This window comes from Acromyrmex echinatior, unplaced genomic scaffold (genome assembly GCF_024713525.1).
Source record: "Acromyrmex echinatior isolate Ae372 unplaced genomic scaffold, ASM2471352v2 Scaffold35, whole genome shotgun sequence".
In the NCBI taxonomy this organism is placed as follows: Eukaryota; Metazoa; Arthropoda; class Insecta; order Hymenoptera; family Formicidae; genus Acromyrmex; species Acromyrmex echinatior.
The window spans coordinates 107,369-123,908 of NW_028259068.1; the positions used below are offsets into that span (position 1 = coordinate 107,369).

Below are 16,540 nucleotides of genomic sequence, written 5' to 3' on the forward strand. Positions count from 1 at the left end.
CGCGGACGCTTGGCACGACAACATTCTTTGAGCTGCTTTATACATACATCGCATTGTTGCAGCCACACGAAACATTCCATCAGAATAGCGACCTGACCGCATTGCTCCAGCAGCTCGTGTTCCGCTCGCTTGTGGTTTTATATGTCTTTTTCACAGTCTTTAATTCACATTCTTAGATGGAACACTTGCACTCGTTCATGTTGCAATACCGCTTTACATTTAGAATTACATGTAATGAATCATACTGTTTTACCTTGGTATTATATTCGTCTACTAAGGTTTTACAAAGGTTTTACACTTATCACTTTTTACAAAGATGGCATAATTGATTACGCATATACTTATCATAGGTCACGAAACACTTTTCAAGCAGGATTCTCCTCGCGATCATAGTATGCGCGATCATCACTAAATTGTCAGTTATCATCATTCGACGCACTTCCCACCACCTGCGGGAATCTTAATATGCCTGCAGCTATATTGAATTTTCTTTTCACTTTTCATTCAGTGATAACACTATTCCTTTATTAAAGCTTTGTATCAAAATCTCTCTTCGAAATCAAGTGCACCATTTCATCTCTTAAATGTTCCTTTTCATCATTCGTTATTGATGACTACTCCCTGTTTTGCACCACGTGTATCTATTTCTCGATAGCGTAGAAACTGCACCGGTGATATTCGCACATCTTTGTCTCTCCTCCGTGGATCACAGTCTTCAGGCACACTTTTTCGTTCACAATATCATTCACAATAGTTTTTTTTCAATGTGCAGAGTGGGCACATGCTGCACGGGAATATAATGTACAAAGGCCCTCTGCAATTTGTGCGCGACCTGCCGTCTAGCCTACGGAAAAAACTGGTCTTATGCTTCCTGACGAGATACATTCTGTCAAAAAAGTACCGGGAATTGGTCAATAAAACACAAAATAGTTATTATTCATTCAAATTTATTGTATCGCCTTCAAAGTAGGCTCCTTTCGAAATAATACATTTATGCCAACGAATAATCCAATCATCAAAACATTTTTTAAACGCATTTTCCGGAATCGACTTCAGTTCTCGCCGCGAGTCCAGTTCTCTTTTATGTCTTCTATCGACTGAAAACGAGTGCCTCGAAGTGGTAATTTGAGTTTTGGAAAGAGAAAAAAGTCAGCCGGAGCCATATCTGGTGAATACGGTGGTTGTTCGATGATATTTGTTGAGTTTTTGGTCAGAAATTCGTTCACAATGATAGCCTTGTGAGATGGTGCGTTATCATGGTGCAAAATCCATGAGTTTGTTTTCCACAAATCTGGCCTTTTTCGACGAATTTGCTCTCTCAAACGCCGCATAACGCCCAGATAATATTCTTTATTTACCGTCTGACCTTCTGGCAAAAATTCCGAGTGCACAACACCACGACAATCAAAGAAAACAGTTAACATCACTTTGACTTTTGATCGACTTTGACGTGGTTTTTCACCACATCTCGACCGCTTTTCAATGCACTGTACCATTCATATGCACGTGTTTTTGATAAAGTCGATTCACCGTAAGCCTTCTGAACATCTTCAGCGATTCGGCACACGAAATTCCATTTGCAATACAAAATTTGAGACAAATTCTTTGTTCGATCTTTTCATTCATTGTAAAAATCGCAAAACACACTTGAGATGAACTGATAAAATCGAGCACTATAATCACATTAAATGACAGATGGCACTCCAACTCCGCGTCAGTATAGAGGACAGTTATGCCAACTTAGTGACAAAAAGAATTTTGACAATTTCTTTAAGCGGGCTTTTTAAATGATCAATTCCCGGTACTTTTTTGACAGAATGTACATTCCTCCATCGTCAATATCAGCTATACGAATCATGCATGATGTATAAATGGTTAAAGCACCACCTGTTGTATAATAACTGTGGATCACGCTTAATACGAGCGTTCAACATATGGACTTCTAGAGACGACACGAATTTTTCTACGCTATCCATTTCATACTCGTTCATATCATTAGCACATCCAGTATCGTCGGATAGCACTTCTTCATCGGATGAATCTTTGTTCATTATCTCTTCTACTTCCATTTTATCAAGCACTTCGAACACTTTATCTCTAATATTCGCGAACTATTCCTCATTCACGTTTCTGATATACTCGGCTACATCGTTCATGTCCCCGATATTGTCGAACTTTACATCGTCCATGTCCTCAACGTCCATGTCCTCAACGTCCGCACGATGGTCAGCCATACTTTTCGCATTACACTTATCGCGATCGGTTTGATAATCTTACAAGACCACGCGCTGATGACCCATTATATATTTTATTTGTGACTTCTTTGTCACTTCGTCTACCGTCCCTATTGGATCGCAGCATCGACGATGTGTCACCGATTTCTTCTTAGAAAAAATATCGTTATCGGCGCTTCTCTTAATGCGTCGCGACATGTCACCGATCTCGCGGTTCTTCCCAGATAAATATCATTATCGACGCTTCTGACTTTGAAAGAAAACTGAGAACGTAGTATGATTTCATCATCTACTCCTCATTGACAGCGCTTTATTTGGCAGTCGGAATATCGATGTGCCGATCTCCTAGATAAAATATCCTGTTCGCGTTATAGTACCGCGACATATTTTGGGGTGGATATTGGACGGCGACGGCAGCGGCAGAGGGGGGAGTGGCAGCCATGGGGTGGCGGCGGCCCGCGGCAGGGTCCCAATGATACATCACAATGATGATATCACAACATGGCGGCATGTATCATTGGTACTATTGGTTTTCCGTAAACATCGATAGCCCTGGGACTTTCCTGCGCCTTCCTCCTCGCGCCCCCCTCTAGCCCATGGCTTAGAACCGGCCTAGTATAGCTACTTAGGTAGTTGACAATATAATTACTATTTTTGAGAAATATTTTAAGGCTCTTGAATACTTAGCCAAGAACTCTGCATTGACGGTGGCGATACAGATGGCGATCTAGTACCGATAAGATGTAGAAATCGGTAGCTACAAACACGAGCCCATGTCCGTGTGTTCGCCTTCGGTGCACCGAGAGTGAACGAGACAGCGAGCTTCTTCTTACACTAGTCGCTTGTTTCAAGCGACCGAAAATGCTTTCTCAGCCGCTAGGCGGCTCTCGGCATTAATAAGAGACGAGGAACATTCTAAATAATATAAGATTTAATAAATTATAATAAAATAGTGTCCCATTAATTCAGAATAATATAAATATATTAAAACGCAATATTTTATGAGATATTTAATTGTTTACGATTTTTCATGCACGTTATATATAGTATACCTCTTCTTCACAAACTCGAGTAACAAGAATAATTCAGTAGAAGTAGAATTTTACCGGAAAAAAATTATAAACCAGTATTTCTCTTCATGAAAATCTTTGAAAGACCATCAGAAAAAAAATGCATATGTTTGAGACTCGAGACTTGTGAAGAAAATATGCGATAAAAATCGAATAATTGCAAAAAGCATGTTTTTCGCTTATAAAACGAAAGATATTGATTGTATGGAAAAAAAATTGCTATGAAAAATGTAGGTATTTACCTACAAAATGAGATACGGAACATTAAAATTGATCTATTAGTTAACTAGAAAAAAAAATTTTTAAAAACACCGAAAAAGGTCTTTTTTTCACTCGCTTTCTGTTCATTAAGATTTAAACGCAAAGCTTTGAAATTCTTGTAGCCCTCGTAATGACGAACAAATTTAGCCCTGAACGAGCCTGAAATGTTCATTAGTTTTTGCGAAAGCCATTTGTTCACTAAAAACCTGTCTGCAGAAAACTTAATTTCTTTATCTTTGAGTAGTCGCACAGAAATTTGCAGGGGTGATTTTTTTTCTTCAAGAGTTGTACTATTACATGCACTTAGTAACAAAATGATTTTTTGCAGTTAAACTATTATGAAACGACTTTGAAAAGTGAGTATCTTTTTTTTCGTAATAAAAAATGGAATAATTTCGTTAATATGCATCGTATTAAATAGCCGTGTGAAACATTCGACAGCTGACAGTTTTCTACGAATTAAAAAAAAAGTTACTTTCCGATTATTAGGAGACGAGATAACATTTTTTTTCAAAAAAACACTGTTTCACACGACTATTTGATATGATGTATATTAACGGAATTATTTTATTTTTTATAAAGTAGATACCGAAAAAAAGATACCCACTTTTCAAAGTCGTTTTATAATAATTTAACTGCAAAAAATCATTTTGTTACTTAGTGTATGATATGTGTGATAGAGCAACTCTTAAAGAAGAAAAATCATCCCTGTAAATTGCTGTACAACTGCTCAAAGATGAAGAAATTAAAAACCTGCAGACGGGTTTTTAGTGAACATATGGCTTCTTGTAAAAACTAATAAACATTTCAGACTCGTTCAGGGTTAGATTTGTTCGTCATTACGAAGGCTACATTTTATGAAAATTTCAAAGCTTTGTGTTTAAATTTCAATGAACAGAGAGCGAGTGAAAAAAAGGCTCTTTTCGGGGTGTTTTAAATTTTTTTTCAGGATTTTCAATTTTTTTTCTAGTTAACTAATAAATCGATTTTAATGTTTCACGCCTTATTTTGTAAGTATTTGAATACCGAACTTTTTTCCATACGATATCTCGAAAAGGAGAAATTTTTTCAAAAAATGTTTCAGACGAAAGTTTTTTGGTTTCAAGGAGGAAAAAAAGACCTTGATAAGAAGTCCTTAAGATCAGATCCATGTTACATAAAATTTTTTTAATGGAATCCTACATTTTTTATTGCGAATTCTTGTGGCTTATTTCAAGAGCTTTCAAAACACTATAATAAGATATTTTTTCGTTACAGGTACATTCCAAGTTACGAGGTTCGAAAGTTACGGTATGCCAGCATTTGCATTATGCAAGATGTCTGGCCGACGGTTAAAACTTCTTGAATGTTGTTCAGGATCATGTTTTCATATAACATTTGTTAAGATCCAGGTCATTGGTAATTGTTTCTCTTATTTTCATTTTTGAAAATTCATTTTTATATAAAAATATAATATTATATAAAAATAAAAATAAGAGAAACAATCACCAATGATCTTAATCTTAACAAATGACCAGGACATGAACAACATTACTTCTTTGGTAATATTTCAAAAAGATTGCAGATTGTTTCTAAGACATTTCATCAACCTTTCAACAAGATTTCGTGCAAGAATCACGGACATTTTGTTTTCAGAGTTGTCTCAGAAATGTTGCAGACATATTTCGCAATTTTTATGAAGTGTTTCACTTTTCAGTTGAAATATTTCTTTTCAGTTGAGATATTTTTAAAAACTTTTGGTGCTGTATGGGTCTATACACTAATAATTTACTAAGAATATAACATATAAATAGTATCCGCAATTTATTACATTAATATTGCATATGATACGAAATCGCTGTAATAATAATTTATTTCATCATTTTGACTCCAAAATATAAATAGTAGAATCTTTTTAATATATAGAAAAACTTGCTCTATATATGGACTTCTTTAGACAGTTTAAAATTTTATATTTAATATTTGTTATTTATTATTGCATTTAGTATTGATTATCAAATAATGTAATTTTAAAATTTAATAATTTATTACAATATTACAAAAAATAAAAAATAATGAATTTCAAGTAACGGTAACGCGTTACTTTTTTAAAGTAACGTTCTCAATTCTGTAATCTAATGTATTAAATATTGGTGTACTATTTATTATCAGATATACAATTATATTGTTTTTTTGCATTTTTAGGTGAAACAGCAAAAGGAGGTTATCCTTTAGAATGTATTCGCACAATGGCTAATATTTGTAAGGAAGCAGAAGCTGCGATTTGGCAGACTCAAATCTTTCATGACCTGTCAAGCAAAGCTCTCCCGCCTATAGATGCCACGCATGCAGTTGCCATTGCCTCTGTAGAAGCATCCGTCAAATATTTGGCTAGTGCTATCATTGTTATTACAACATCTGGTCGATCCGCACATCTAATTGCGAAATACAGACCTAGCTGTCCTATTATTGCAATTACAAGATTTCATCAAGTTGCTCGACAAGCGCATTTATACCGTGGAATATTACCCTTATACTATGAAGGTATGATATCAATAAATATTATTTAATTTTACAGTATTCTATAGAAAAAAGTAAAATTTATATATCATAATATACTAAAGTTAATTATCGTGTGAAATAAGGGCAATTGTAATCACAATTAATATTACCATATATCTATTCCCATATAATAGTTACTTATAAGTAATTTTTACATCATTTCTTGATTATCTGTACATATGTACGAACGTTTTGACTTATATTTAAGCTATCTTTAGCGCATATAACAACAAATTGAAGTCATGGATTCTTGGTGATTCTGAGGTGATTGCACAATTTGAATATTGAAAATGATTTTCTTAACCAGCTGTGTAACTGTTAAGATTTGTATTGTAATGGATTTTGTTGAAAAATTGTTTTATATGTATTTGTAATGACAGAAGTTTTTGCAACTCACCGAATCACACAAGTGAAGCTTTGTTACATCGAAAATGATATTAAATGATATTAAATGATAATAAAAAAATAATATTGTTTGTAATCTGCATTATAAACATATAATTTGTAAGATATGACACAGAACAAATTTTATTTTAAGAAATTAAATATATTGTAAAGATTATATCTGAGTTAGCCTATACGTGTAAACTGTGAATACAATGAAAAAAAAGGTGTGATCGCGTGATTTAGACAGTCAATCAGACTGTTTTATCTCTGTTACTAGAGTTATAGTTACACACGACTAAACTTTTACGTAGTTAGAAATAAAATAACGATAAAAGTAACTAGTAAAATTGTTACCGTTAAACTCCAAAAATGTAATTGCGTTACCATGAACATTACTCAGAAGAAAATGTAACGTCGTTATCTATTCGTTACAATATGTATTAATTATTAGTTATTTGTAACGATGTTACTTGCCAGTCCTAAATCAACTCGATATCTCATATCAGGGAGCCTTTCTTCCCTCTCTCTCTCTCTCTCTCTCTCTCTCTCTCTCTCTCTCTATATATATATATATATATATATATATATATATATGAATATATATTATATTCTTTGTTGTACAGAAGTACCATTAATCGATTGGATGAAGGATGTGGATGTACGTGTACAATATGGATTAAATTTTGGTAAAAGTCGTGGTTTTATCAAAATTGGTGATTCTGTAATAGTTGTGACAGGATGGCGGAAAGGCTCGGGCTTTACGAATACACTTCGTGTGGTGTACGTAGAACATGAATTTATTAGAGAAGATCCTGCATGTACAATTTATAGTGATACCGATTCCTATGAAAATCTCTTAAATATTGAAAATCTATAAATGTGATATTTTTTTATTTATTCTTACATATATCTTGATTTATTTCTGAATAGTTTCTGCTATATATATTTGATCGTGACATCATAAGAGAAATGATACGTTGAAATTTCTAGCATTCCATTTGTGAATAAGTCTATATCTACAATAGGTATTTTAAGCCTTAAGAAATTGACTAATTACAGTCGAATATGAGGAGAATAATTGATTATGATTCGCCCATTTCTTATGGTTTAAGACTCAAAAATCTGTTAGATTTGGGCTAAAGAGAATTTGAATAAAATAAAATAATGAGATCGCTTTAAAAATTATGTAAAAATAGAAGAAAACTAACTTTCTCTTCTGATAATTAATACAAATTGTAATGTATAAATAGCACAAGAAGTGCTTTTATTTAATGCACGTGTGTAGCCTATTTTTATTTTACGTTTCACTTTATGTCACTTACGACTATTTACTGATTGTCAAAGACAAGTAAGGATAGTTTCTTTTCATTTTTATAAATATTTTAAACTTTAAAATTTAAAGCTTAAATTGCTTAAATTTAAAATTTTAATTGCTAATAATTGTTATTTCTTACTATATCATCCAATCTGGCTACAGCGACTACTCAGCAGCTTTAACAGCAATTATATTTATGAAATATTATTATTGTTGATTTGCATATTTTACTTTAAGTCAAATAAATAACTCAAAATATATTAATAAATTATTGCAATATGTTTTGTACATTACAATATGTTTTTGTATTGTATGTAATAGAAAAAGACATTCTGTATGTAATAGATGTAGGTATATTGATATATAATAATATATTTGTTTTAAATACTTTTTATTTTTATAAGTACCGAGATAATTCTGATATCGTTTGTGTTTCAGCATATTGCATTTTTATATAATTTTTAAAATTAATTCAAGTATAGTTATCCATTTAGTGTATTATTACTGTGGTTATGTTTTTAGCAATAATACATTTGATTATATTTATATTAATTGATGTTTTATTTTTAGGACTGTTGACTAAACTACACATTATACTGGAAAGTTCTAGGAAGTATAGTCTTCGTGGATGTAGATATAATACAAAATTTATTGAGTAATACTTGAACATGTATGTAATTGTATATGATTCTATTACGAATTCTATTAAATGCAGTATTATATGACAATAGTAAAGTATTTTATTGTTGGAATATATAAATTCAGTGTAGAAACAAAAGTTTGATAGTTTGGAGAGAAAAAAAGATGATTTTATTATAAATTTTTTTAAAAGATCTTTTTAAGGTCCTTAAGATCAATTTGATTTTTTTTAATAGATAGATAGTTTTTATTTAAACATTCGAAAAGAATATTTTATATAAAAATTGTGTAAGATATATGATTTAAATTGCATAATTTAGGAAATGTTTAACAAATATTATTCTCAGAAAATACTATTAATATTGTGCTGTTTGGGATTCAAATAAAAATTCATTATTTGAAGATACTGGCATCTATTTATTTGCCAGATACAACATCCAAGCGTTCGCAGTCGCCATTAGAGTGAGAATAATCTCGCTCGCGATGGAAGAAGACAGGTGAGACAACTTGAGGGATGCGCAGTAGGATCAAAATTTAGGACTAAAAGATTGGCTAGCTGCTTGCTCTGAATTGTTGTGCGGATTGTTTCATCTGTCTTCTTCCACCATGGTCTCGTTATCGTCAGGTAGAGTCAGAGATAGAGTTAGGTAGAGTCTTAGATCATATAAGAGAAACGCGCCGCGCGCGCGCGCAACCGATTTATGTCAGTATCGCAAAAGTATTAACGAGGGTTTTAAATATGGTCGACATGATATGAAAAATATTTTTATAAGGCTGTTATGTCCAGACTCCACATTTCTTTTCTTCGATTAGAATTTTCATCATCACCATAAAAGTTAACAAGTAATACTGGTAGACCATCTGTTTCTACCATAGAAAGTTACAAATAACGAGATTATAATTACAGCAATCGGTTCGGCACGACACAAAAGATAAAAATAAGACGAAAAATAACTCGATTATGGCAAGAGAGATTAGCGCAGATCGGCAGCTAATAATTTTCTTAACGACAACACTCGGGCGGATGGCTCGCAATTCCACGGATCTTGACGGCAGCTATTATATCGGCCGCTTGCAGCCACATAAGTTTTCACTCGCGATTCTCTCGAGGCTACAAATTCGGTGATCGGCAGTTTTACAACGGTCGCGATATTCGTCTCACTCAATACCTTCCTTATCGCGATAATCCTTAATTATGAACATGGGAGCTCACTGCTTCTCGAATTTTCTCGACAGGGGGGAAGTTTGCGTTCTCTCATAACTGATGCCGGCTCAGCCACAGAATAAGTGCTGATCATGGAAGGGATAACGATGTGTGCAATTTGCATCTCTCTCTGAATCTCCGCCGTCTCTGCCTATGAATGTCGATAAGAGACTACCAGAGAAAGAGGCTGTGTAACGCTAAATGGGGCGATATTCATAATCCGTTTTTATTTTAAAACTGTCTTAAATGATGCTAATACAGTTTTCGGATTAACTTATGACATCTTAAGATTCTACTTAAGACAGTCTGAAAGAACGACTATGAATACCGGTTTTGCATCATGAAATTGGTAGTGAATCTTTCTTTATTTAACACACTTTATGTTTCTCTTTTCGTCCCCTAGATGTTCTTGTCTTTAAAAAAGCTGACGGTACCTTAGGCTATCAAGTGTACAGAAAACCAACACACACAGATAGATATCTACATGCCGAGTCGCACCACCCAGCACAAAAACAGTCTGCAATCAATTCACTTGTATATAGAGTTTTCATCATCTTTGACAATGAACATCTACAGAACATCTACAGAACTCAACCACTTAAAACTAGCCTTACATAAAAAAGATATAATCAAAATAATCAATAATCATGCAAACAAGACAATCTCTGACATACAACCAGAAAGGATCCTATCCATTTTTCCCATATGTCAAAGGAACAATAGATCCGATTGGCAGTATATTAAACAAACATAATATCCGAACTATCTTCAAACCACCCAAAAATATAGGACAAATCTTAAGAAATCCTAAAGATCAAAAACTTCTACTCAGTTCCGTAGGAGTATACAAAATACTTTGTTCCTGCGGGCAAGTATACATTGGATAAACCAGAAGAATGATCAATCTACGGATAAAAGAACACCAACGTGATATCAAGCTAAAACATGCCACGCAGTCAGCATTATGAGAACATAACATCGTAAACAGGACATCAAATACTGTTTGACAAAACGATATCACAATAGCCACCATTACATCATAAACGTTCCACGTTCCAAGAAAGTATAGAAAAGCCTTAGAGATACAAAAACACCCTAACAATTTAAATAGAGATAATGGCTACAACATAAATAAAATATAGAAAACCATTCTCTCGATTATTGAAGACCGACCAATTTCGCCCACCTCCCCCCATCCACAATTCTTTTCTTTTCTTCCCACTCCAACAACTAATATAAAAAGAACGCCCGGAGGAACAGGTTGCTTCTCGCCCTGAAGTGGACTGCAAGGTTCACGAAACGCTGGCATTCCAAGAATGGATCTGGACACGGAAAAAACCCGGGAAATGCATAATCTTTATCTATTTTTTTTTATGTCAAGGAACGTTTTGTTATCTCGGCATATAAGTTCTGTGACATACTTTTTTACATATTTTTTATCAAAAATTTTTAAAGATAATAAGTAAAAAGGAAAAAAGGCTACGAGCCTAAAACATAAATTGACAAACTGTATAAATAGTTAAAAAATAAAATAAAACTATGTCATAAAATTAAAAACGTAAATTATAATTTGACAATCAGAAGGTGAACAAAACAAACGTTTCGATCCTTGTTGAATCATTTTCAATGTGACAAATAAATTAATGTGACAAATAAATTAACAATAGAGTTGTAACGTAGATAAAAACATAAGAAATTAAATAAAATTCGCATTCGGACGCAAAATTAACTATAAAACTCGCTCCAAATTGAGAGGAAATCAAACAAACGATTATAGTTGACACAAATGTGCTTCTTCGAACCGTGTATGTGCATAAGGACGAACATCTTCTATTAGCAAGTATAAATTATAATAATAAATTAACGATAATAAAAATAATAAGAAAAGTACAAATCGAGTCGCAAACAATAAAAAGAAAGGTACAAAACAAGTCGCAAATAATAAGTCAAAATTAAAAGAAAGAGGCAAAAAATTATCTTTGATATTATAAGACAAGCACATAAGAAATAATAATGATGATAGAAAAAGAGTAAAATGCCGACATTCATTGTATATGTATGATGAGTTTAGAACAAATAAATTTATAATATAATAAGTACCTTATGTGTGTCGAAATGATGTATTATCGATTAGGCAATGCAATGGGAATCGAAATTGATCATGATTCATCTCTCTAGGAAGCTAAGATATAAAGACATTTAAAGACAAGAAGGTTGAAATGGAAAACTAAAAAGGGAAGGGGAAAAAAATAAATAAGAAGGAAAGAATAAAGTGAAAGGGAGAGAAAGTAGGGAGAGAAGAGAAGGATAGGGAAGGGAAAGCAGGCAAGAAGGAGAAAGAGATTGAATGATCTGTGAATAAGTATCAGGTAAAGATTCGGTATCATTTTGCCTATTAAGGCCTTGTTTCTGTCTTTTAATATGAATCATTTCAGACACCAATCTCTTATTGTAAGAAGATTCGCAGTCCAAAATTCTCACATCATTCCATTTGAAATTATGATCAAAATTGATTCGATGATCAGTTATGACAGTAGGAGAACCTGTATTCTTTTTGATGTCAGAGATATGTTCGTGTAGTCTCGTGCTCAATTTTCTTTTTGTCTGACCAACATAATTCGCCTCACAATCATCACATGAGATCTTGTAGACAACATTCTGATTGGATAGGAAATTAAGCTTGTCTTTTCCTTTCTTTATGAAGCTTTTTAAAGTGTTAGAAATAGAAAAGGCTAATTTACAATGAAACATACTAGAGATTGGAAGGAAACTTTCGGAAATAGATTTAACATAAGGAATCGTAAAATATTTGTCTTTATTATGTGAATAGTGTGTAGAATCTTTGTTATATTTGTGAAATTTTAATCTGCGTAGAGAAAATAAAGGAAAGAGGATAACAGTTATTTAAGAAAATATGAATAACATCTATCAAATTTTTTTGTTGGAATCGTGGATGTGATAATAGAATAATTTTGTCAATAAAACTGATGATGGTACCTTTTTTATGGCACAGAGGATGATTTGAATGGAAATTAAGAAACCTTCCAGAAAATGTCTTTTTATAGAAAATGACTTCCCCCCAGCCATGCACTCATCGTCACGCACCATAACTTGAGTTAGGGGGCATTTTTATAGAGGTTGCCTTCCTCGCGACCCAGGCGATTAAGCCAAAGCTCCCGGTCTAGCGAAACATGACCGCTAGATTATGGTATGATCTGCCGGAGGTGACATCCCCAGGACCAGTGTACATCCGCACAATCCCGAGGAATAGGTGAGCGTACAGTGCGCTCTTAGACCCCGTCCAAGGACGAGGAGCCCCCTCATCACGACAAGGTGGCCTCCACCACGAGGGAGAGGAGGTTGGCCAGGAGGAGTACCGATGAGGGCGAGAGAGTGGATCGATCGCGGGTTGAGAGAAAAGCGCCGAAGGAACCAGGAGGACCGCCGAGAGTGAGTAGGGCCGACACGCTAGGAGCTTACTAGAACGACCGACAATTCGAGAGCACGAGAGTGCCCTCAAAACTATATGGAGGGTAACACCTGTCGAGGCGACGAAGTTGCTATCTTGAAGAAGACCAGGGATGTCACCGGATATTGCCAAGATATTGCTGCGAACTTCTCGCTGCCACGGAGTCTGTTAATCATACCACTGGTCGGGCATTCAGAATGGCTACAAACGCAACCCCGGAAAAGTGCTGCCGCATTTGGTCTTGAGTCCTTTCCTAATTGAATGCGGCCTGGCGCGATGGCTCTGCGCACTCCTCACGGGGGAGCCGCGCATCGGTCGCGATTCAGCTCGCTCTCTTCCCGGCGACCCAGTGAAGCGAACGTGAGAGGACGATGCACTTGAGAGGAGAGCTGTCGCATAAGCGACGATTTAGATTTCGGTGAGGTTGCCCGTTTCTTGTTTATGAAACCGCCTAGGGAGGTTATTTTCGTGCTGTAACCGTCACGCTGTTCGCGTACGCCCTGAAAGTAAGGTGTACTTCTTCGTGTCGTTGATTACGTGGTCGGTTCCAAGCATGAGGGAGTCTAAAGCTGAGTTACGTGCGATTATCGGGAGCGGATCTTGGCGCGTAGAAAGAGTCTCCTGGGGACCGCGACCGCGAAGCTTCGCAACTCACGTGAAGAGAGTTGTCGGGGGAAGGGGAGGGGTGATCGCTACGGGATGTATGCCCCGGGCATGGTGCGGCGACGATATTTTTTTCCACGTTGTCGGATTCTTGATGCGGGGCGGCGTGTTACACGTTCGAATTACGATAGCGAATTTCCTCTCTCGTGTTCCATTTATACCTCGATTTTCTGTGTGCCTATCTTTTTGTTCTTGTCCTTCTCTTTTGCTTTGTATTTTATCGCGCCATCGCAATATATGTTATATTGAAATATATATTACTTATTCTCTTTTTATTCAATGTATTAATTTCATTAATCGATGATCGTCGTCCCTTCCACCTCCTGTGAGCGACCCTGGAGCCCCTCCCCGCCCCTCTACCGGAGAATGGCTAGCCGATCCTCGTGCAGACTGCGACCCTTTGCGTCCGAGAGATAAATTCACGTAGTCATAAGTGATTGTTGATGTATAATCTCGCGATTTGGTGAAATTGACGTGGTCTCAAGCCCGTCTGGCGCACAACTTCGTATTTGGTGATTTACCCGGTTGTACGAGAATGGAATTAGAGAAGATGTTTCTTTTCTTTTGATTCGCGTACCACGCGAGCTCGATGAAAGGTACAGCGTGACAATACATACTTATAAAAAGTGTAAACAGAAAACTTTCAATCTGCCGATGTAAGATAGAATGGAATAGAAATATAAATAAGATTGCCCATTAGTGTCATGGCTGCAGCATAAACTTGCATAATGCATAATGCATAAGGGACTAATCGAAATTCTTTTTTTTCCATGGAATGGGAGAAAAGGAAAGATTCTGATTAGTTTATTCGCTTATGCACTATGCATTATGCGTTATGGAAAAATTTATGCTGCGGCCTTTATAAATGGCTGCCAAGTCACGTGATTGCATTAATCAATCAAGGGCGGAATTCTGTAACTCGTTATGCAATCGTTATGAGCACATAGATTGTATAATGTTATTGTATAATAAGTTAGTTCCTGCAGAATTCTGCTGCAGGATATTTAATACCTGCTTCTTTTGTATAATCTTTGTATGCTCCAACAAGTTCCTACTATAATTCCTACTCACTCCGACAAGCGTGTTGAAGTGAGTAGCAGCTTGTTGGAGTATATCAGAGCATACGCGAAAAAATCTTAGGACTCTATCCGTTAGCTCGGATTCTCATACATATAACTTTGACACCGAGCGCTGACAAATCGGTTGTGGGAGTAAAATTTATTCCTTTTACCCGTTTTTCATTAATCAGCAGTGTCAAAACGCTATTATCCGTATGAGGATCTGGGCTTAGATTGGCGTCTTATGAGCAGAAATGTACAGCGGAACGGAACAGCGAGATCAATCACAGTCGAAAAGAAAATGGAGTAATGACTGCAGAAGTTGTGGTTAGTCGCGTTGCTCCATTCCATTATAAATTTTCGCTCCATGGGACGCTAGCCTCAGGCTAGAGATTGTCTATATTTGCATCATTTCACTTTATCATGCTCACGTATCAAATACAAATACGCGATTTTATATAGTGTTAAGGCCTTGTTTTCCATCCGTATTAATATCTTTTTTTTATTTTCTACTTAGTACGTTTGTATAAGTTTGACGTTGCCTATTATAAAGACAATGTTTCTCTTTGCGGAAACGCGTCCACACTAACCGTATCCGTATCACGTATCATTACTTTGATATTTTTGCGAAATATCGACTTCAAGTGGATTAAGGTCATATCATATCTGCGTATCAAAATGATACATAAGTACAATACGCAGACACGATGGCGCCTCGTTCACACTTGATTGATTATGATACGTGATCATTATACGATACGGTGATATGACACACGCACAAGTGATGTAATTTATATACAGGATTGCTCGATAAGTCCGGTAAAAAAGCAATCACCTATTTTTCGGAAAATTCTTTTTCACTTTTCGATGTCCAAACTCTCCTTGGAGCTCTACACACTTAGTCTAGCTATATTCCAATTTTTTGATCTCTTCGGAAAAGTAAGAAGTCTCAAAGCTTTTAAAATACTCATCCAGCAACGATGATCTTCTTATTAGACGAAAATTTCTTTTTCTTGAGCCAGATCTTGAGGTTTGGGAATAGAAAGAAGTCATAAGGGGCCAAATCAGAGAATGGGGATGGGACAGTGATTCGAACTTTAATTCATGCAAATTGCCATTGCCAATGTGGAGGTGTGAATCTTTCTGTGAATAATCAATGAAGACGATTTCTTGGGAATCTCAAAAAACAGTGGGCATTATTTTCCCGACCGACAAAACAGTCTTCACCTTCAGCGAACATTCACCAGGCTGTCCATTGCTTCGACTATTGTTTTGACTTGGATGTGTAGGGGTTGATCTCGTCTATAGTCACGAATTGATGCCAAAAGTCTTGTGGGTTGCGCTCAAGTATCGACAAATACTACTGCGAAATGTCTTTTCGTATGCGTGTTTGGTCGATGGTCAGCAATCGCGGCATCCATCGTGTACTTTTTCATTTTTAATTCTTTATGCAGAATATTATGCATCCTATCTATTGAGATGTCTACAATCTCAGCTATGTCATGCATCTTCATTCGGTAATCTTCCATGACGATACGATGGATTTTTTAAATTATTTCTGGCATAGTGACTTCAACTGGACATTCGGGGCGCGCTTCATCTTTGATTGATATCCGATCTCTTTTGAATTCATTATTAATCCAAAAATAAATGGTCTTCAACGCTGGTGCAGTCTCCGTGAATTTCATTCAATTTGGCT

The 16,540-nt window shown here is 35.5% G+C and overlaps 1 protein-coding gene across 1 annotated transcript in view; it reads left to right on the forward strand.

Moving 5' to 3' along the window:
- Positions 1–12,315, forward strand: part of LOC105151681 (pyruvate kinase) — a 47,658-nt gene extending 35,343 nt beyond the window's left edge. Inside the window, exons 4-6 of the mRNA XM_087416562.1 lie at positions 5,750–6,088; positions 7,117–7,273; positions 8,379–12,315. Of these exons, the coding sequence (XP_087272688.1) occupies positions 5,750–6,088; positions 7,117–7,273; positions 8,379–8,391 (509 nt within the window). The 3' untranslated portion in view covers positions 8,392–12,315. The remainder of the gene's footprint in view (positions 1–5,749; positions 6,089–7,116; positions 7,274–8,378) is intronic.
- Positions 12,316–16,540: the final 4,225 nt, after the last annotated feature.